The sequence below is a fragment of the Tachypleus tridentatus genome, chromosome 13 (genome assembly GCF_004210375.1).
Source record: "Tachypleus tridentatus isolate NWPU-2018 chromosome 13, ASM421037v1, whole genome shotgun sequence".
NCBI lineage: Eukaryota > Metazoa > Arthropoda > Merostomata > Xiphosura > Limulidae > Tachypleus > Tachypleus tridentatus.
In genome coordinates this window covers 184,126,817-184,150,824 of record NC_134837.1, presented here as the reverse complement: position 1 = coordinate 184,150,824, position 24,008 = coordinate 184,126,817, and the positions used below count along the sequence as shown (strand labels likewise).

At 33.6% G+C, this 24,008-nt stretch overlaps 1 protein-coding gene across 1 annotated transcript; it reads right to left on the bottom strand.

The window, feature by feature from the left end:
- Nucleotides 1–1,075: 1,075 nt before the first annotated feature.
- On the bottom strand, nt 1,076–23,775 carry LOC143239147 (uncharacterized). The gene is made up of 12 exons (XM_076479995.1): nt 23,680–23,775; nt 22,351–22,392; nt 21,412–21,451; nt 20,960–21,006; nt 11,760–11,876; nt 9,289–9,357; nt 7,986–8,012; nt 7,172–7,208; nt 6,888–6,934; nt 4,814–4,906; nt 3,740–3,787; nt 1,076–1,266 (listed from the first exon to the last, which is right to left on the bottom strand). The coding sequence occupies exons 1-12, from the start codon at nt 23,758–23,760 to the stop codon at nt 1,255–1,257; spliced, it is 660 nt and encodes a 219-aa protein (XP_076336110.1). The 5' UTR covers nt 23,761–23,775; the 3' UTR covers nt 1,076–1,254.
- Between the last annotated feature and the right edge of the window lie 233 nt (nt 23,776–24,008).

The following is a 24,008-nucleotide window of genomic DNA, read 5'->3' as shown; positions in this document are numbered from 1 at the left end:
AGACACCAAATATAGGTACAGTTTTAAAACCAGTGTATAAGGCACAAGTATTAAACCTGAACACGATTACAGTACAGGCACTATAAATATATAAAAACAAACGAAGAAACTGACACAGAAAACCTTAACACATAAACACTGATAGGGGGATGAAAGTCTAAGATGGGGATCTGAGGAATGACAGGTCCATTTCCCAAATACCTTACCCCCTTTGTAAGGCATAGAACTATCTCTATTCACTTCTCTCTTGCACACATGGAAACACTGTACATACTTTCCTGGCCCTAATTTCAGTTTTACATAGTTTAATGAAGTTTTAAAAATGGTCCACGTTGGCACGCACACACACACGCTACAACTTTAATTATATATATTTGTATTATGTTGATAATTAGTTAAGTTCATAGTCACATATTTAAAACACAAGAACTTATTAATAAAATACTGTTAAGACATGATTCTAAAAACTAATCAGCAGAGGACACAGCAGATAGCCAAATGCATCTGTGCTCTGACACAAATAAAGAAATCTGCAGTAACTTGAACATTTGTTGTTGAAGAAATAAGTAGTCCTGAGTAAAAATCTCAAAAACAGGCCTATAAAAAACAAGAAATAAGCTGGATTTATTGATTTAGTTCGTGGGAAATCGACTCCCTAATGGAACTGTTTACCAAAAAATGTGCTTGGAAAATTGAAAATAAATTCGATTTAAAATGGTTAAGAATAATTGCAGACTTTTAACACAATATTTTAAAATTAGACTAGTGCTACTGTTAAGTGTTTATAGTTTACTCAAATGATAGATAAAAACTGTAATGATGCACTTAATACGTGATACTATATTCCAACAAAATAAGCGCATTAGTAATTTTATAGTACCGAGTCTGATCCAGGGCTTTCAATACGTCGTAAAATTTACAGTTTCTACATCAAGATATTTTACAGTCACAGCTAAAGCCACCCAATAACTTCTGTTTTAGTATGGTGGACAACACGAACAGTCAGAGCTGAGATCACCTATAATGACACTTGTTTACTTTTTACATAAAGACATATTAAGTTACTACAATATCATTATCATGATAACGTTAAAACATTTATTTCAGTAATAGTTGAACCAATTATACAAATGTGCACGTTCGTTAGTAACAGTTAAGGAAGTGATATGTGATATTATTTTGTACTATTGTACCACATGCAGTACATATCTTCTGTTGTTTTCCACAGCTTTCCATCCATCTCTTCAGGTTGTGCTACAGACAGAGCTACACAAAGAAAATACACTTTAGTAAGTAGATTAAAAAACTACACTAAAAATAAACGTAGAAGTTTTGTTACCAAGTAGTATCATCACAGTTGGTGTTTTTATCTAGTAACAAAAGTAGTAACATCGCAGTCGGTGTTTTCATGTAGTAACTAAAGTAGTAACATTGCAGTCAGTGTTTTCATGTAGTAACTAAAGTAGTAACATCACAGTCGGTGTTTTCATGTAGTAACTAAACTAGTATAATCACAGTCAGTGTTTTTATGTAGTAACTAAAGTAGTATCATCACAGTCAGTGTTTTCATGTAGTAACTAAACTAGTATAACCACAGTCAGTGTTTTCATGTAGTAACTAAACTAGTATAATCACAGTCAGTGTTTTCATGTAGTAACTAAACTAGTATAATCACAGTCAGTGTTTTCATGTAGTAACTAAACTAGTATAATCACAGTCAGTGTTTTCATGTAGTAACTAAACTAGTATAATCACAGTCAGTGTTTTCATGTAGTAACTAAAGTAGTATAATCACAGTCAGTGTTTTTATGTAGTAACATCACAGTCAGTGTTTTCATGTAGTAACTAAACTAGTATAATCACAGTCAGTGTTTTCATGTAGTAACTAAACTAGTATAATCACAGTCAGTGTTTTCATGTAGTAACTAAAGTAGTATAATCACAGTCAGTGTTTTTATGTAGTAACTAAACTAGTAACATCACAGTCAGTGTTTTCATGTAGTAACTAAACTAGTATAATCACAGTCAGTGTTTTTATGAAGTAACTAAAGTAGTATCATCACAGTCAGTGTTTTTATGTAGTAACATCACAGTCAGTGTTTTCATGTAGTAACTAAACTAGTATAATCACAGTCAGTGTTTTCATGTAGTAACTAAACTAGTATAATCACAGTCAGTGTTTTCATGTAGTAACTAAACTAGTATAATCACAGTCAGTGTTTTCATGTAGTAACTAAAGTAGTATAATCACAGTCAGTGTTTTCATGTAGTAACTAAACTAGTATAATCACAGTCAGTGTTTTCATGTAGTAACTAAACTAGTATAATCACAGTCAGTGTTTTCATGTAGTAACTAAAGTAGTATAATCACAGTCAGTGTTTTTATGAAGTAACTAAAGTAGTATAATCACAGTCAGTGTTTTTATGTAGTAACTAAACTAGTATAATCACAGTCAGTGTTCTCATGTAGTAACTAAACTAGTATAATCACAGTCAGTGTTTTCATGTAGTAACTAAACTAGTATAATCACAGTCGGTGTTTTCATGTAGTAACTAAACTAGTATAATCACAGTCAGTGTTTTCATGTAGTAACTAAACTAGTATCACATCACAGTCAGTGTTTTTATGTAGTAACTAAAGTAGTATAATCACAGTCAGTGTTTTTATGTAGTAACTAAACTAGTATAATCACAGTCAGTGTTTTTATGTAGTAACTAAACTAGTATAATCACAGTCAGTGTTTTCATGTAGTAACTAAACTAGTATAATCACAGTCAGTGTTTTCATGTAGTAACTAAACTAGTATAATCACAGTCAGTGTTTTCATGTAGTAACTAAACTAGTATAATCACAGTCAGTGTTTTCATGTAGTAACTAAACTAGTATAATCACAGTCAGTGTTTTCATGAAGTAACTAAAGTAGTATCATCACAGTCAGTGTTTTCATGTAGTAACTAAACTAGTATAATCACAGTCAGTGTTTTCATGAAGTAACTAAAGTAGTATCATCACAGTCAGTGTTTTTATGTAGTAACATCACAGTCAGTGTTTTCATGTAGTAACTAAACTAGTATAATCACAGTCAGTGTTTTCATGTAGTAACTAAAGTAGTATAATCACAGTCAGTGTTTTCATGTAGTAACTAAACTAGTATCATCACAGTCACTGTTTTCGTGTAGTAACTAAACTAGTATCATCACAGTCACTGTTTTCGTGTAGTAACTAAACTAGTATCATCACAGTCAGTGTTTTCGTGTAGTAACTAAACTAGTATCATCACAGTCACTGTTTTCGTGTAGTAACTAAACTAGTATCATCACAGTCAGTGTTTTCGTGTAGTAACTAAACTAGTATCATCACAGTCAGTGTTTTCGTGTAGTAACTAAACTAGTATCATCACAGTCAGTGTTTTCGTGTAGTAACTAAACTAGTATCATCACAGTCAGTGTTTTCGTGTAGTAACTAAACTAGTATAATCATATCCATAGTTTGTGGTAACTGGTAGTGATATTATTGTGTTTTGAATGTTAAGGTTTTATGTGGGAAATATTTTTATATTTACTGGTTTTTGTGTAGTGATGGTACAAGTGTCTTCTCTTAACTGGTCTGTATATAAATCAATTTCATGTAATTGTTAAATATATAGTTAGATGTTTGCTGATAATACCTATACAGTTAAGTTATATTCATTTTGTTACTCATGTTTATTATTACTGAAAAGAAAAGATTAACACTCACCATTTTCAAGTCAATATCTTGTGTGGCAATAGTTATACATTCAGTCCACTGAAAAACAACAACAATTGCATTGTATAAAACTAGTGACTTTACAAGTACACATGCACGTATTTAAATGTGTATTTTACACATTCACGTGTGAGTTAGGCCATTCTTAATTTTATACTGCTCATGTACACAAGTTGCAAGTGTGTAATTTATTTACATTGTAATTTACTTAAAGAAATGTAATTTGTAACATGTTTATAGCTAAACATTCCTGAGGACAAATGTAACGATTTTTATTTATCGTAAAATAATTATATCTTAAAACGTGAAAGCTGTTACTGTTTCATTGCAATTAACTACACAGTGGGCTATTCTGGTTCTGCTGAATGCAAGTATTGAAACCCAATTTTTAGTGTTATAAGCCTAAAGGCTTACCACTTCACCACCTATAGGCAAAATGTAAACGTCAAATCACTAAATATTTATAAATTACTCTGTCACTGTAAACAGCCTCTGTTTTTCAGGGGAAATACACTCGTTGCAAACAAAGTTTTATGGTACAACTCTTAACCAGGTGTTTGTTAACAATTAAATAATTCCATACAAACCAAGAGTGTTAGGGTTAGAAGTGGATGTTGCCTATTAAGAGGTTCATCACATTTAAATTACAGATAAATTTATGTGAAGGAAAAACAAGTAAAACTAGACAAAAAGATCATTAAGAAATGACCAAAATAAAATACTGATAAAACATTACTAGAATTAATCTTTGATTGTTCATATTTCTTTAAGATGTGTCTTCTTTTTTCACCAGAGATGAAATTAAAAACATAATCTATGATGTGTTGGTCTGACTCATTCTTTTTTAGCCATATCCTTTGCTGATAAAACAGAAAAGAAGTCTTTGATGCATATACACAATGAAACAGTTGGTCTGCTGTGTGATACTGAATAATGAATTTGAGAACATTTCACAACATTATTTATGCACGTAAACTAATTTACGTTTCTACTACAGGGGGAAGTAAAAGAGGTTCAAGTAGTACATATATATAATTATGTTATTTCTTGTTGTGTTTAGCATACCTTGTTCACCCATTCACTTGTTCCAGTGGAACACAGCTTTGAGAGAATCATCTCTTCCGTCAGATCACTGCATTCAGCCATTTTTATCAGGGTCTGTAGCAGAAAGAAAATGTTTAACTTGTTAATTTGTAAATAACCACAAGGGAAATACCTTGCTACCAGGACAGGCTGTGGGGATCCTACAACAAGACTCTAACAAAATACCTTGTTATCAGGACATATTGTGGGCATCCTTCAACAAGAGTTTAACAAAATACCTTGTTATCAGGACATGTTGTGGGGATCCTTCAACAAGACTTTAACAAAATACCTTGTTATCAGGACATGTTGTGGGGATCCTTCAACAAGACTTTAACAAAATACCTTGTTATCAGGACATGTTGTGGGGATCCTTCAACAAGACTTTAACAAAATATCTAGTTATCAGGACATGTTGTGGGGATCATTCAACAAGACTTTAACAAAATACCAAAGCCACATTGGGTTATTTGCTGTGTACACCAGGAAGAAATGGACCCTGTCTTTTAGAATTGTAATTGTGTAGATTTACTGCTGTCTCACCAGGGAACTCTATAATAATATTTTGTTTGTTTGCTTTTGAATTTTCGTACAAAGCTACATAAGGACAACCTGTGCTAGCCATGCCTAATTTAGCAGAGTGAAGGCAGCTATGTACGAAGTCTGTTAAAAAATACGCGGACTGACGTCATAAAACAAAATGTACTTCATTTAGAAGTTACAGGTCTGGGACCCATTCAAAGTACTCTCATCCCCAAAGGCACACACTTATCCCAACGGTGTTTCCACTTGTTGAAACAGTCCTGGTACGCTTCTTTTGTAATGTCCTCCAGCTCCTTCGTCGCATTTGCCTTAATCTCGGGAATCGTCTCAAATCTTCTTCATTTCAAGGGTCTTTTGAGTTTGGGGAACAAGAAAAAATCGCAAGGAGCAAGGTCAGATGAGTAGGGGGGGTGGGGAAGAACATTGATCGAGTGTTTGGCCAAAAACTCACGAGTTTTGAGGGCTGAATTTCGCAGCAACGCGGTGCATCTTCAATTTTTCGGTCAAAATCTTGTAACAAGATCCAACTGATATCCCACACTCTTCAGCAAGCTCCCTGACAGTCAGACGTCGATTTGCTCGCACCAGGGTGTTGATTTTGTCGACGTGTGGGTCTTCAGTTGACGTGGAAGGACGTCCAGGACGCTCATCATCTTCAATGGACTGTCGACCATCCTTAAAACGTTCATGCCACTTGAAACATGTCGTACGCTTCATAGCAACATCACCGTAAGTCGTATTAAGCATAGCAAAAGTTTCAGTCGCAGATTTTCCAAGTTTAACACAAAATTTCACAGCAAGTCGTTGCTCCTTCAGGTCATTCATTCTGAAATCCGCCAAACGAAAAAATCGCACTTCACTTAAAACCGCGTAGCTAATACACAAATGAAGATATCTGCAATCGGGAAATGGCGTCGTAGTCAGCTGATCTGTGCGAACCTAGCGACACCAAGCGGATTCCCTTGGAACCAACTGGAGCCGCGCAATTCAAACAGTCCGCGTATTTTTTGAACAGCTCTCGTATGACCACCCACTTCCAACTCTTGGGCTACTATTTTACCAATGTATACTGGGATTAACCATAACATTATAATTCCACCTGGCTGAAGGGACAAGCATGTTTGATGTCACGGGGATTCGAATCCAGAACCCTGATTCGAAAGCCTTAACAACCTAGCCATGCTGGGCCTTCTATAATAAGTCAGTGACTTCTTTTTTTCTCTCAAACTAATCGAGCTTAGCCTGAAGCATACAAATTTTTAAAACTATCTGTATATATTTTAATAAAATATAAAATTCACTTTAAGTTTTACAGTCAAATATTTTTTCTTTAAAATGATATTGTGTTTATAAACAAACACAGATATACGAGAAAAATAAAAACGTTTATACTCACTTTAATTGTTTGAAATATTTTGTATTAATATCTGTCACAAGTCACAAGTGGTCTAAAATTCTGCAAGATGCATTTTAGTTATAATTTAAATAAGGAAAAACGTAACACACTTCTTACCGCTTGAGAGACCGCCCTCTGTATACACTGATATCTGACTGGTTGTTCTGTAGAAAGAAACAGATACGTGTGACCGAAGTTTTTGTAAGTTATATACCATTACTGTGAAACAATATTGAAATTGTAAACACAAGTAAAGACGATTCTTATTACATTATTACAGAAAACAGCAACAACAATTCATTACATTATTGTAGATCGAACTTGCAATATTAATATTAACGAATACAAATAAATCACAGCACTACAGGGAAACAGAAATAAGTAAAAGTGAATAAACTTACCACAGAAAAAGTCTTTAACTGCTTGAGATACTGGTGTCTATAAGAATAACAAAAATCACAATATGTACAACACTCAATATAACAACACGTAACCTTATATCATAAACACTGGAATACGTAAATACTACATACATGAGAAATGTGTATACCATTCTACTAAAAATAACATTAACATAAAAGCAAAATTTATCAAATCTTGTTTAATTTTTCTTACGCTTGATTATAAACCAAATAGTCTTTTGCCGGGAATTTATAAAATCTTTTGTCGCCAGGTTACGCTGTAATGATTTTAATATTATTTTTTAAATCGTACAATATTGACAAAAAATCAGAAAACATAAAATGGCGTTCAAAGTAATAATATTCAACTATGAAAGGCCCATTAAAACAGTTGCGGTCAAGACAGTGTCTTCATTTTGACAGTACTCCTTTAAATACAAGATTTCTAGATTAATACGAAAAAAAACAAAACGCAATTGCAAACACCGAAATTTGCAAGTACACTTGTCTTAGGCCTAAAATTAGTTAAGCCTTAACATAAAAGTGCGGCCTAAACATTACTGTATCTAATACTATCAATAAATAAACAGTTATTCTACGACCTAACGTTAAACCTTTTTGAAAACTCTGATAACCTTTTAATTTGTTGTACAAAATCAAGAAAATGTGTTCTAAAGCATATTTAAATATGTCTTCTGTCTACATCCGTTGAGTGGTCGCACTGTATTTAAATAAGGTGCTCGTACGTTTTCAGAACAAACAATAACTAAATATTATTATAACATATTTATGTTTCATAAAGTTCGATGCTTACCAAACTTTGACCCAGATTTGTGCATTCCTAAGAGTGGAAAAGAAAAATACGTCAAAACTAGTTTTTATTGTTTAAAACAATTATTTACATATTAAGTATTTATATGTATTCTTATGTCTAAGTGAGGAAAAATTGTAACACCGTAACTTCAAAATGTTTGAATAACTATGTTAATCAATGTCATTTTTTACGCCTTCATCTAATTACCCGAAACTTGTTATTCTAATATATAAAACCCTATTGTTTAATACCAGAAAGCTGGTAACAGTAATTTAAATATAAGGTTAGGTTTCAATATATAAATGTTTCTAACAATCAGGTCAAAGATCATTCTTGGAATGTTCAACAGTTAGGTCAAACAGTAATTAAAAATACAATATATACAACTGTTGTTCTTAACGTAATATTCTTTAGAACAACAGTTAGGTCAAACAGTAATTAAAAATACAATATACACAACTTTTGTTCTTAACGTAATATTCTTTTGAACAACAGTTAGGTCAAACAGTAATTAAAAATACAATATACACAACTGTTGTTCTTAACGTAATATTCTTTAGAACAACAGTTAGGTCAAACAGTAATTAAAAAATACAATATACACAACTGTTGTTCTTAACGTAATATTCTTTAGAAAATCGACTTGAAATGAATTTTTTCTTCCAACTCTGACGATCTTTTTTACACTTTATCAGTTATTCCATGAAATACAATAGCTACTTGGACAAAAGACAAAATAAAATATAGTTTAAAGTTTCGGTATACGGCCATTTCCTGAAATGTTTAATGAACCAGTAGAGGGTAAATCTAAAATAATAGAGGAAGTAAAAAAACTGTACTTTTGTTTCCTGATGACGCGCAGAAGTTACCGATGTTAAACTTCTGTTGAAGAAGTATTCAACCAATGATTTTTTTTATAAAATTTAAAAATGAAAAGTCAAAGATTCGGTTTGTGTTTTAGTGAACACTCCTGAAGAAGTTGTAAAGCGAAATTTTGAGTGTCTAATTAAATATTTTTATTTTTCTACTATTAATATGTCTTCTGTATGCACTACGGACATTAAATAATTACTTAATGAAAAATGTGTGTTCCAATATATCCTGTTTTTATTTGTATAGTTTAGATTTAACAAACGAAAATTAGGTTTTACAATACATAACTTTTCACATTACCAGTTCTTGAGACACCAATACAGGTTTATATATATTTTTATATGTGCTTAAGCTTCAGACTGATTAACACTGTGTCCAATTTAGAAGTCTAGATGGTTAATTAAATGGAAAGTATCGAAATATTCCTCACCATTAAATAACCAGGAATTCCTTTCACAATCCGAGAAACCTTGCTGTTTTCTGCCACACACTCAGCCCACTATAGGTTGAAAAATTGATAAAAAAACACAATTTAAAAGTTTTGTTTTAATATAAATATCACCGTTTTCTAAGCCTCGATAATGGCACGAAACAGTATTTATTAACATATTAGTTTATTTCGACACGTTACAAAACAACAACAAAACCCTTGTCTTTCCCTCAGAAAGATTTATTCACCTAAAACTTCCCCCTGCATCGTAAAAGAAAAATAAACACACCTTGAGGAAATGAAAATAATTTTCAACCAAACTCTAATAAAACTCAACAAGAATTGTACAACTTGATCAAAAACGATTCGTGTAATATGAGCGTTACTTACAAACAAAATGACAACTGTCTTTTATACATTAGACAAGTTATTTGAGGTGTTAATAAACAACTACAGGCAGAAGGCCTCACTCACATTGCCTTATCACACAAATCCTGAGCCCTAACATCTAGCAGAAATTATTGAAATACATCTAATTTATTTATTTTAAGAAGTTATTAAAGTGACTCTGTGGTAAATGTAAGATTCAACAGCCCATAACAGTATGTCTGCAGACCCATGATGCCAGAAACCGGGTTTCGACACCAGTGACGGGTTAGAACATACAATCCTTTGCGTAGCCTTGCGCCTAACTACGAACAAACACAGAACCACAAAAACGTTTTGACCTACACGGTTAAGTTAGTTTTTGCACCATATAACCTGATGTGACCTGTATGGTTATTTTCATGATAAAAATTATTAAACAATATTTTATTAAATATACCTTCCCTCTAGCGGTTATGAACAAAAGTATTTTTGAATATACCAATAAGGTGTACAACCCTAAAATTCCTGACCTCAACGTTCCTAAAAATGTCCTTTCACCTTTCATTGGTGAAAAAAAAGGTAAAATCAAAAACATTCTACAATCAACTTATCCACAACTCAGTCTACGAGTAATCTTCACACCGAACAAACAGATATGTAATTTTTTTCCCATTTAAAAACAGAATACCTCCTACTTTCGCAGGTAAGCCTATATGTTTAAACAACTCGAACGTTAGCTACTAGAATAAGCGAGCATGCACATAATAACCCTTTCAATAACTCTTGAATTTATAACCACTTGGGCAAAGACTGTAGCCAAAAACCAAGCAGAGAAAGTTTCAGAGTAATAGATTTAGCGAAAGATGAATAAACGCTAAAAACAAGGTCTGATTTGTTTTTCGAATTTCGCGCAAAGATACTCGAGAGCTATCTGCGCTAGCCGTCCCTAATTTAGCAGTGTAAGACTAGAGGGAAGTTAGCTAGTCATTATCACCCACCGCCAACTCTTGGGCTACTCTTTTACCAACGGACAATGGGATTGACCGTCACATTATTAAGCCATGGGGGCATTAAGGGCGAGTATGTTTGGTATGACGTGGATTTGAACCCGCGACCCCTCATATTACGAGTTGAACGCCTTAACCCACCTGGCCATGCCGGACCGAAAAAAAGTTTACATAAATGGTGGATACAATTCCTGAAGGTCCAGCATGGCCAAGTGGGTTAAGACGTTCAACTCGTAATATGAGGGGTCGCGGGTTCGAATCCACATCATACCAAACATACTCGCCCTTTAAGCCGTGGAGGCATTGACGCTCAATCCCATTATCCGTTGGTAAAAGAGTAGCCCAAAAGTTGGCGGGGAGTGGTAATGACTAGCTGCCTTACCTCTAGTCTTACACACCTAAATTAGGAACGGCTAGCGCAGATAGCCCTCGTGTAGCTTTGCGCGAATTTCAAAACAAACCAAACCTAAAAATTCATAGTTTCAGGTCAGATAACCATGGTAATAATTTAAAGAAGAGTTGCTAAACGTGAGATTTGAGCGTTCCTACAGTTGAAAATGAAACGTGAAACTAAAATAACTTAATTTTGTATGTAAAGAGACTGAATACTGAAATGTTCAAATAAGTGTTCACAGCAAACGTAAATAATAAAACTAAACAACTGTGCTTATCAGATAAAACATCATGTCTCACAAACATGTACCTTCAACAAAAGATACGAAACTCTGTAACCCGAGGGTTTTCGAAAGATGGATGTTTGTTATGAGTTTGGCCCTGAAAAACAAAGACCAATCTGTCGAAATAGCTAGGCTTATAGAGATTTGTAATTTTGTGTTGAGTTGATTTCTTTAACCTACGTATTTTTTCTAATACCACAAACCCTTATTTTCAACAGACGTGCATCTGTAACTAGCAACTTACTGACATAAAAAGCCAGTTACTAAGCTGATTTTACTTTCCTTAACCAACAGAATCGTTTCTGGTTACTCTTCAGGGACGATCCCTCTTTCAAGATGCAACCACCAGCTATTTATCCACTCGTGAGTACATTATACATAATGATATATCTCTACATGTCAATATAGATGTTCTAACCTGTTCTGTCTGACGTTCAACAGATTCACTTGTGAAGTCACAGATGAAGTTGAAGAAATGTTCAATAGTGACGTCAGGAAATGTTTTATCTTGACACTGTTTTAGCACTGACAGCTCCTAGAAGGAAACAAATAATAATAATGACCAGTGGTTCAACTATACACAAAGTGGACAGTGACTGAACCATTTTAATTTTCAAGATTTACTTACTTAAGACCTGGATATATCGTATGTTTCCATGTGAGGAATTTAATGACTATAAAATATTATAAAACTATTCTAACTGATAGAATATGAAGAATTATTTATATGAAGAACATCTCAAACAGCTAAAATGGAAAGTTTCAAACAATATTTATTGACAGTTGTACATTATACAAGTATTAATATTTTGAAATGGAAAGGTTCAAACTGTATTTATTAATAGATGTATATTACACAAATAAATATATTTTGTGAGGGAAGTATCACTGTTAAACCTCACAGATTTATTTTAATCAAAATATTCGATCAAATAACGTATACAACACAAAGATTTACCTAATGTTTCATATTTACTTCACTGTTACACTAAGCACGTAGAAGGAAACTGTTTAATCTCCGAAAGATATTATTAGTGCAAATGCGTCATTTCAACATATTTATAAACAAACCATATCAACAAAACATTTCTAAAAAGGTACCATTTTGGAGCTCGAGTAGACACCTAGATCAATAGAAGATTTTTAATGAGGTACCACTTTGGAGCTCCAATAGACAACCAAATCCAAAACAAAAGTTCTAGAGAAAAACATCCGTTTGGAGCTCCATCACCAACCTAATCCAAGAAGAGATTTCTAGAAAGGTACCATATTTAGCGATCAGCAACGTGAAACGCACGTACAGATAGAAAGAAGACCTGATTGGACAGTATAATGGCAAGTAAGAAGATCAAAGATCCAAGAATTACCAAAAACAAAACTGTCCTTTACAAATCAAAAATTCATTATTACTCACATTACATAGAATGAATCCACGATGACAAAATATAGATTAGAACGTAGTCACGATAGGGAATAAAACAACCTATTCCAAACACGTGTAAAATGTGACGTTTTCATAGTCTATAGACACCTCGTATAAATTATTAATAGTTATTACGTTTAGAGTTCACATATAGTGGAACAAAATAAACGACCATATATCTACTAATTTAATTCAACGAATTTTCAGCCATTCTAGTCTATTTCATTGTGAGCTGCTGTCTCTTCCGAGACTTCCAACATTTATTATATAAATATAATTAAAGTGTTAATAATTTCAATGCTTATTTTCATCAATAACAAAATGGACGAAACTGTAAAAATAACAACTGTAAAAGATTTTACCGAGTTAGAGCAGAAAATAATACCTTATCTGAATAACAACGTTCTGAGAATTCTGAAGATTTAAAACGTGTTTGCTAAATCACCTCCACACATAACTGCACTATTAACAACGCCCCCTGCTAGTATAGCGATAAGTCTACGGATTTACAACGCTAAAATCAGGGGTTCAATTCCCCTCGGTAGGCTCAGTAGATAGCCCAATGTGGCTTTGCTATAACAGAAAAGCACAAAAAGCACTATTAACAGCATCGAGAGCTTTTGAAAACACAACGTCAATTACGTGATTTGTAAAAATGAATTTGATTGGCGGATGTGTTATCCAAACAAACATTTTAATATAGACAAAAATTAAAGGGTAGAAACGCAATAGACAAATAAATATGTGACCTAAAAACAGTATCCTTGAACATTAAAGGTCAAAGGTCATGTCAAACGTGTTACATCACTGAAATCTTATGGCGTGCTATATCTTCCTTCCCAACTACCTTTCATTAAACGCTGTTTCTTCCATCGATCTTATAGCATTGTTTTTTGACCTCATATTTTATATACCCAGTAAGACGGAGGTAAATTTGCAAAATTAAACGCTAATATTTGGGGTCCGACTCCCCAAGATAGAACACAGCACATAACACAATGTAGCTTTGCTCTAAAATCAACCCACAAATACTAACCAATCTCTAAGTTTGCTTCTATAATTGATAGAGTGGCACCGTCCTCAGGTGGCGTGCACATATCCATAAACGATACACGTACCGTATCTGTATCATTGATTAATCATTTTTCTGTGTATGTGTTTCGGATCATTTCGCTGAGCTATACAAGGGCTGTCTGTATTAGTCGTCCCTAACTTTAAAGCCCTAGGTTAAAGGAACGCAGCTGGTCAACAACACCCATCGTTAATTCTTGAGGTACTCCAATCAAATAATTGTATTTTATATTTACTGTTATAACACACTCCAACGACGACAAAGTGCGAAGCGTGATTTTGAGGCAACGGCACATGAGACACGGATCCTCAGATTCACAGTCTGGTAACTATGTCACACCCGAACCACCTATTTGTAAAAAAGAAAAAAATCCTAATGTTCCAATACAGCATTTCTTTGGAGAAATATTCGACAATTTATACCACATGACTCTACAAGCACGCATTAATAAGCACAAACTCCTTTAAAACTTGTTACAAGTTTCATCGACAGATGGAAGCAATGCATAACTACAATGCAAATCACATGATTCGCTGTGCTGCCAAGGAAGGGTTTTGTTTTTAGTGCGTTTTTTTTTTTTTTAATTTTGTGCAAAGCTATACGAGGGATACCTGCACTAGCCGTCCCTAATTTAGCACTGTAAGACTAGAGGGAAGTCAGCTAGCCTATTACATCTAACAATTCCCTGTGTCAATTGGAGACAGACTGACTGACCACTAGTGTCCTTTGGACAATAACACAACCTCATCGATGAAAATTATTACCTCAAGAAAATATGAGACTTCAGTAGGTAACTACATAATAAAGTTATTATTATAGTACACTATTCATGAACATTGGAACTGTGTACATTTAATCTTCATAACTTCAATTAACAAACATATAACTTTATGTTAGTGTATTTCGCATCTCATACACCGTAACAACTGTTTAATTTTATATGTTAGACTAAGTGAGCATACTTTCATATTTTCTAAAATAGCTTAAGACAACGTACGTTAATTACATTTATTGTTATCGTCTCATGTCAGTACAAAACAGTACTAAGAGTGATGTTAAAATTAACAGTTTCTGTCAGTACTACACAGTACTAAGAGTGATGTTAAAATTAACAGTTTCTGTCAGTACTACACAGTACTAAGAGTGATGTTAAAATTAACAGTTTCTGTCAGTACTACACAGTACTAAGAGTGATGTTAAAGTTAACAGTTTCTGTCAGTACTACACAATACTAAGAGTGATATTAAAATTAACAGTTTCTGTCAGTACTACACAGTACTAAGAGTGATGTTAAAATTAACAGTTTCTGTCAGTACTACACAGTACTAAGAGTGATGTTAAAATTAACAGTTTCTGTCAGTACTACACAGTACTAACAGTGATGTTAAAATTAACAGTTTCTGTCAGTACTACACAGTACTAAGAGTGATATTAAAATTAACAGTTTCTGTCAGTACTACACAGTACTAACAGTGATGTTAAAATTAACAGTTTCTGTCAGTACTACACAATACTAAGAGTGATATTAAAATTAACAGTTTCTGTCAGTACTACACAGTACTAAGAGTGATATTAAAATTAACAGTTTCTGTCAGTACTACACAATACTAAGAGTGATGTTAAAATTAACAGTTTCTGTCAGTACTACACAGTACTAAGAGTGATATTAAAATTAACAGTTTCTGTCAGTACTACACAGTACTAACAGTGATGTTACAATTAACAGTTTCTGTCAGTACTACACAGTACTAACAGTGATGTTACAATTAACAGTTTCTGTCAGTACTACACAGTACTAAGAGTGATGTTAAAATTAACAGTTTCTGTCAGTACTACACAGTACTAACAGTGATGTTACAATTAACAGTTTCTGTCAGTACTACACAGTACTAAGAGTGATGTTAAAATTAACTAACAGTTTTATGGCAGTTGTTACCTATCATAGTTTTTTTTCCCAAAGCTGTATGTAACAACTTATATTGATACCTTACAATAGTGTACTGACATAAGGAACTATTATGGTTCATACGGTTTACTTTGGTGTGGTTTTCTAATGTACCGTAATGTAAATAAGTAATTATTTATAGTAAAATAACATCTATTAAGTTGAATTATCTAAACATACTGAACTTGTATGAACGTATAATAGAAAAGCACGTTTGATCACTTACATATTACAGAACTACATTACAATTTATAAATGTCTTAGTTGTTTTATAACAGTTCCATAAACATACTATCAGATTGGTTTGTTTTGAATTTCGCGCAAATCTACACGAGGGCTATCAGCGCTAACCGTCTCTAATTTAGTAGTGCAAGACTAGAGGAAAGGCAGCTAATCACCACTACCCACCGCCAACTCTGGGGCTACTCTTTTACCAACGAATAGAGGGATTGACAGTAATATTATGACGCCTCCACGGCTGAAACGGCAAGCATGTTTGGTGTGACGGGGATTCGAACCTGGGACCCTCAGATTACTAGTCGAGTGCCTTAACCACCTGGCCATGCTGTACCTCGTTTGTAGAGAAGAGGCAAGGTTATGACTGAAATATTGAACAGTAACGCAGGAGAATAAGGTTATGTTGGACATCTTCAAGAGTAATATATATATAAAAAAAAACAGTATCCAATAAATTTGAAGAGAGCCACATAGGCTATGTTGGACATTTTCCAGAATGGTATAGCAAAACGAGATTACATTCTTTCCAACCTGTTACGCCCCTGTAACTGATAGTAATCACCATTTCAACTTACTTTAGAGTTTTCAGCTTGTTTTCTAATGAAACAACATTATTTTAAAGAAGGAGCTAGTACAACAAGTATCGTATCGTCAATAGAGTTGGTATACATTTTACTTCTAATAATCATCCTCGTCTGTTAGGACATCATAGATAGTTGCTTAGAAGCCAAGTTTCTAATCAAGAAATACATGACATCGTAAGACACGTATATATATACCTCGTACTTAGCTGTATCGATATGGTCTTCTGTATCATAAATAAGGTGTTTAGCTAAAGTTTTTCAAGAAGTTGTCTCTGTCATTTTTTACATAGTGACAATATTGGACGCTTTAAGCTGCTGACGTTTTCGTTCCATCCCTATCTGGCTGTCTTCAAGTTTATTTAATTTAGTTGAATTGATTACACTCAGCCTCTGTTATGACAATTAGAAATCCATATTTTTGCCTCTTTGTAAATCTGACTGTTGTGTCCTAGAGCCACAATGTTTATAATTGTCTGCTGATCAACATTGAAATGCAAGATAGTCAGATTATTCTTTCCTACAAGCCAACCTTCCAATGCAAAACAAGAAAGTCATCTTTGTCCACAAAGCTAACTTCTAATGCCAAACAAGAAAGTCATCTCTATCCACTAAGCCAACTTCCGATGCAAAACAAGAAAGTCATCTTTGTCCACTAAACCAACTTCCAATACAAAACAAGAAAGCCATTCTTGTCCAATAAGCCAACTTCCACCTGCATGCGTTTGTTACCTCTCACGCTGACAACAGAAACATTAACTCATCAAGTTGAAGTGTCTTTCAACTTGTTTGTCATCCCTCAAAGAGTTGAGTACTATACGTATATCGAGCTATTAAAGAAGATTTTGAAAATCAGTAATTCGGATTGTTCTGATAAAATTAGGATGTGCTGTTATGCACTTTACTTTGTGACAGATGTGACACTTGAAGTAAAGGAAAGTCTGTAAACCGTAAACCTTTTATGTAATATCAGAAACGGAGAAAAAAATCATTTTCTTCTCAACGTCACATATAAGAACCTATTTGTAAAATGGTAAATAACTGTTAACACAGTGAACAACAGAATACATAATCCACACTTAAGCATCACATCATAAATTGTATCTACCTACGCTTGTCTCGGCCACGACTTTCTTGAACAAGTTGACTGTTTTGTTGTTTAGCACACAGATCACAACGAGCTATTAGTGCTCTGACCATTACTGATATCGATACCAGAATTTAGTGTTGTAACTGGAGAGGGGGTAGACAAAGTGTTGAGTTTTAACTACTCTCCTTCCGCTCCAGGATTCTAAGTCAGGGCTATTGGTGAGATTTCCTTGTTTATGTACCATCCAGAAGAAAATTCTTATTTTCCACAATTCCAGGTGTGTCACAACATCTCTTGAATAAGTGAATTGTTCCTGAATTGCCATACAAAGAAAGAATTTTCCGTTAAAACAGTATTTTCTTCATCTTGTGTCGTTCCGTAGCAGTAATAGTCGATTGTCTGGGGTCCAAGTTCTGTTCAGAATAGAATGGTAAACTAATATTTAATTAATTACTTGTGTCTAAACATAGATCTTCTGTACTTTCTATTGTCTTGCTGATTTGGTTTGTTTTGAATTTGGCGCAAAGCTACACGAGAGCTATTTGCGTTAGCCGTCTCTAATTTAGCTAATCTTCACCATCCACCGCTAACTCTTGGATTACTTTTATCAACGATTAGTGGGACTGACCGTCACATTATAACGCCCCATGGATGTAAGAACGACCATTTTTGGTGGGACGGGGATTCGAACCTACGATATTTACAATGTGAGTCAAATATCCTGTTGGAAAATCCAGCTTTTTCCCACGATTCAAGTTTGTTCAATCATAATAGTCAACGTATGTTATGTCTGCCCACTGCTGTTCCCGTACTTAGGAAACTGCAAGGGTCACCATCTTGCAAGAAATTCTAGTATATGAAAGTGGAAGGAAAATAGTCTTATGCTTAACATTGACACTGATGCAGTTATAACACATGGACAACATATTTCAAACAACGTAATTCAAATCAGAAGACTCTGAATTTGTCAGTCTCGACACAGAACACGGTATGTTTCGGCCATTCACTTACTCGTAATTGCTAACAAGCACAGTTTGTGTTAGTATAAATACTGTTTTGTTTTCGACCGCCAAACCCATACCTTTCGGTGATCAGCCACTAGCGATACGTGTACAATTAAGTAAGTTAACTATATGCAATTACTTATTCCAGTATATGTTACTTCTACTGTTCCTTTTCTAGATGCCAAAACAGAAGAAGTACAACAGTGAAGTATTAGACTCGTGTGTGCTACTGTCCTTTGAAATTCAGTTGTGCAAGTGGTTTTAATTCTTAGAAAATTAAAATATAATATTGTGGAATGTACTACAATAAACATTTTCAGTATTATATATTTTAGTTATAGTCCTACCCTTACACTGCCGTACACTAGCGTTCAGTACAAACGTTTTTATTTGGATTTGGAATTATTTTGGGTGCTCTAAAGCCAGTTTTTAACATTTATGTGGTTTTCTAAAATAAGCTAGTACTTTAACACTTCGTTGGTTTCTTGGAATAGGTGTTGTTGACCTTTAAAAATGACCTCTGGTGGGACAGCAGACTTACAACGCAAAATAATCTGGGTTCGATTTCCTGCAGTGGACACAGCAGAAAACTCAATATGGCTTTGCTCTAAGACAAACAAATTTTGAGAACTCTCTTTTAGTTTATGTTCAAACGACTGGCGTTTACAATCGATAAGTTCTTATGAAGTGGTCGACATAGACAGTGGTCTCTAAACAAATATATAGACGTGTTTTAACTTGGCCTTATCTAATATCGCATAACAATTGTGTACGAACGGTTTATCAACTGCAGAAAGCCAGTTTTTTTGTGTTCTCTGTTATTCAGATACGAAATAATGTATTTCTTTTACAATATTCTAAAACATCATTACTGTGGTGATTTTCTATCTTATTCCATACTGCAATGACCAATGTTGTAATCATATTATACAACCAATAAACTTTCATTCTTCGAAACTATACAAAGTTGGTGATACTTGTAATGGTAAGGTTCGCTCATGGAACGTATATTATATTGTTCTTACGATTACTGTACATTAAGGGGGGAGTAGACTACTCTCGTGTTGTAAGAAGATTATAGAATCGTTTGTTGGATTTTTTAATTAGCACGTGATACGTTACATCTGTAATGATATAACTCATGGAAAGGAAAGCGTGACTCAACAATTTTCGATGAACCCATCAGTAAATATGAGACGAGAAATAAATGTTATATTGACATCCATTATGAGAATTATTTAGAAACATAACACAGTACCAAAATAACATCCGAATTGATAAATGGGTAAAAACACTTTTCAGGAAAATCTTAAAGAAAAGTTAATCTAATTCTTTTATTTCTTCGCAGAAAAAAATATTTATTTAGGTTTACATAGTAAGATTAGTAAGGTTTAGCTTTGTATAAAAATGAGGGATCCTATAGTGGAGCGAATAAATAAACTTAAAGAACGGCTATACAAGAATAATAATAAACAGGACAAATTAGAAGACTTTGACAAGTTTACTTACAACCACCAGGTACAACATAATTTCTTCCAATTCTGTATTCTATCTTGTATGGTCATTTTATAAATTTATCTTAGGCTTAGCAATACTTCGTAATTTTGCCATCATCTATTTACAATTAGTGAAACAATAATTGATTCTGTTGTCGTTACTATGGTTTTCATAATAACGCTTGATCTCACTGAAAGAAGATGTTATGAACGATCACTACCACGAGAAGAGAGCCTGTTAACTCCTTTCTACAGTATAAATGCGATTCTTTAAATGTAGTCCACAGGTTTTAATGTTGTTAATGCATCGTAATTGAAAACTCAAACTAACGTACATACAACAGGAATCCATATAGATAATGAAGAGTTCTACGTAAAAACGTTATATCTGAAATTAGTTTTAAAACTGAATACAGTTTATCATTATCCGTTTTGATAAAAATTTATATATAAAAAATATTCACGGGCTACTGTTAAGATTACAACGTATTCCCTTAATAAAAATAAATGTTAAAAGACTGAGGCAATATATGCTTGATTTTACTGTCACTAGTGAAGCAAGGCAGTGAGCGACATTAGAACAGAATTAAGCGATGTAGTCTTACTTACCCTTGCTGTCCATCTTTACCAAGATAGGTTATGTAACTATGCGACATTAGAACAGAATTAAGCGATGTAGTCTTACTTACCTTTGCTGTCCATCTTTACCAAGGTAGGTTATGTAACTATGCGATATTAGAACACAATGGAGTGATGTAGTCTTTGCTTACCCTTGGTGATGCCTTATTTTCTATACATTCATAACGGATGTTGTTCCCTGAATAAACAAAACAAAGAAAACTGAATACATAACAAAAACAAACACACAGCCACTCAACTAATGCAACAAAAGAAACACAAGATATTCAATTCGTCACAAATTTCATCAAAAGACTAAAAATATATATTAAAGAAATGTCTTGGTTTAGGATCTCAACAGCAACATTTTGATAGAATTTTATGATCAAATCTATTTTATAGGTGGCGGTTCTCATTATTCACCAGTTAAACACAATATTTACTCAAAAATATTAAACCTAAATGTGTAACTTTATAAAAAATAATATATAAAAAGACTAATTCGGTTTTAATATCATCTTATATTGCGAATTTTTCTTGTTAGCACTAAAATGATATTCGTTTCTGAAATGTATAGTTTAATAAGACGCATAGAAAAACTTACCACATATAAATTCCAAGATATTTTTCTCTTGCAGTGCAAACTAACGACAATAAATACATAAATAAATGCTATAGGTCAAAAATGCAAACAAATTTATTTAGAACTGTATTTCTAAAGTTTTAATTATATAATTACAGTTCGCTAAAATAATTCTCAATGCTATACAGACTTTCAAAATCTCACGAATTTATCGCCTATTTTTTGCTTTCTGAAATAATGTTCTGTTTCTAAACTTTCTTCTCCTTTTGAATTTCATTTAAAAATAATTCTATAATTAATATCGTTAGTATTGTTTGAGTAAACATAATTTAATATTTAGAAACAATATGTAATATAGTTTATAAAAGTACAACCGTATGGAACATTCAGGTGGTCAAACAAAAATTAAATAAATACGTTACACAAGATAAAATGAGTTTTCTGATTTTACATCAAAAGGAAAAAAAACCTTTTAAAAGTTCAGGTAACTAAAAAGCTAAAAATGCAGTAACCGCAGTAATTCACGAGTTCAATGTATGCTGTGATTCAATTTACAAGGTGAAGTATTATTATATTACATCACAGTCTAAACTAAAAAAAAAAAGAAAACCATAGACATTTGATCTTCATTTTGATAACTTCCATATTAGTAGAGTTTAAGAAAGAAATGTAAACAAGCGAAGAAAGCAAACTTATGTGATATTTCTAGATCTAACCCTACTTGTACTACATGTTGTAGGCTTAGTAAAGGCCTACTATGCAAATAAGAACAGTTTTCGTACAACAACCAAGAAAAAGCGCATAAAATACAGTAATGCCTAAATACACAAGTCTACACAAGCACGATACAGGTTTGAAATACAGATATCGACTTCAATAATCCCGAATTTAATATAGTTTTAATCGTATACCTACATCACGCGAGAGAACAATATTCAAATACATATATAGACTACTCACCTTATGACCTTTCACTTTCTCGTCTCCAGCATCTCGACATTCCTAAAATAAAAAGTTTTTAAATTTATTTTATTAGTGAAAACCACAAAAGAAAAAGTAGGCTAATAAAGGTATCCGAATTTCATTTGGTTTTGAAATTTATACATTATTCCAAGATTTAGGGCACTGATTTTCGAAAGCATACATTAGGAAACCTCAGTGGGAAAAAAACGGATATTTACCCTGACACCAGGACAAAAGTACGAGAAATAACATCTAAATTCGTAAAATACAAAATGTCGAAAAATAGTTTATTTAATTAATTTTAGTTTTTGTCCACGTCATATTACAATAAGGAAATGATTAAACAGTTTCGTAGTCAAAAAGTCACAATGGACAATAAAACTGGCCTACGAGCTTCAGAATTCAAAATTGTGTAAAAATATATACCAATATGAAGTGTTAGGTGTCGAGATAAATGGTTTGGAACAAAAAGTTTGCTGTCAGATAATTTCGCCGAACTTAAACATTGATACAGAGGGAGACAATCTTGTTTTGTTATTTTTTGTGTACGTTTCACTTCTTTCACGGCCCGGCATGGCCAAGCGTGTTAAGGCGTGCGACTCGTAATCTTAGGGTCGCGGGTTCGCATCCCCGTCGCGCCAAACTTGCTCACCCTTTCAGCCGTGGGGGCGTTATAATGTGACGGTCAATCCCACTATTCGTTGGTAAAAGAGTAGCCCAAGAGTTGGCGGTGGGTGGTGATGACTAGCTGCCTTCCCTCTAGTCTTACACTGCTAAATTAGGGACGGCTAGCACAGATAGCCCTCGAGTAGCTTTGTGCGAAATTAAAAAAACAAACAAACAAAAGAAACACATCTTTCACATTTCTTTCTTTCGTAATATTTGAATACACATTTTAGAAATAGCATTATATGCAGTGAGTAAAAACGTCCCCAATAAACGAAAAACTAGTATAATCTTTATAAATTTAAAATAATTAACAAAATAGAAGTACAAAATCAAAAATTAGTTGTTTTCAAGTCTGACCTAGAATAATGTAAACTGATGTCTTGGGTAAGTTGATTGTATTTGTTACAACGTGTTCTATTGTTGGACGTATTCTTTCAGGTTATTTGATCAAAATAACGCCAAATCTGGTCCATATAACGATAATTAATTTATTTATTTCTTCAATAACGTTTGATACAGTATATGCTACGTCCATTTGTATTCCCAACTTCACCGAGACTTTGAGACTAATGGTGCGTGCGCTTAAACTACGTCTCAGCTTGAAACATTTCTCTCGCTTAACTAACTAGTCAATAACATATACTATCACTGACCAACCTGTTGACGAACAGAAGCACTAACTCTCATTCTCCAACCCACTACTAACACCGAACTAAACATTGCACTGAGCCGGGGCATAGCATGGCGTGATAGTTACTGTTGTTGTCTCGTAACTTACGAGTCGAATCCCCCTCTCCGAGCATGCTCGCCTTTTCAGCTGTAGAGGCGTTATATTGTAATAATTAATCCCAGTATTGATTAGTAAAGACTTTGTGGTGGGTGGTGTTGACTAACTATCTTCCCTCTAGTCTAGGCCAGACATGATCAGGTGGATAGGGTGCTTGTCTCTTGATCTGAAGGTCGTGGGTTCGAATCCCTGCCCCAAC

Coding starts and splice junctions, on each gene's coding strand:
- LOC143239147 (XM_076479995.1), bottom strand. CDS start 23,760: ATGCCCCGGCTCAGTGCAATGTTTAGTTCGGTGTTAGTAGTGGGTTGG. Junction 11,877..20,959: donor AAAATAAGGCATCACCAAGG/GTAAGCAAAGAC, acceptor GTTTCCTTCTAG/GAGCTGTCAGTGCTAAAACA. Junction 8,013..9,288: donor GAATTCCTGGTTATTTAATG/GTGAGGAATATT, acceptor TTCCACTCTTAG/GAATGCACAAATCTGGGTCA.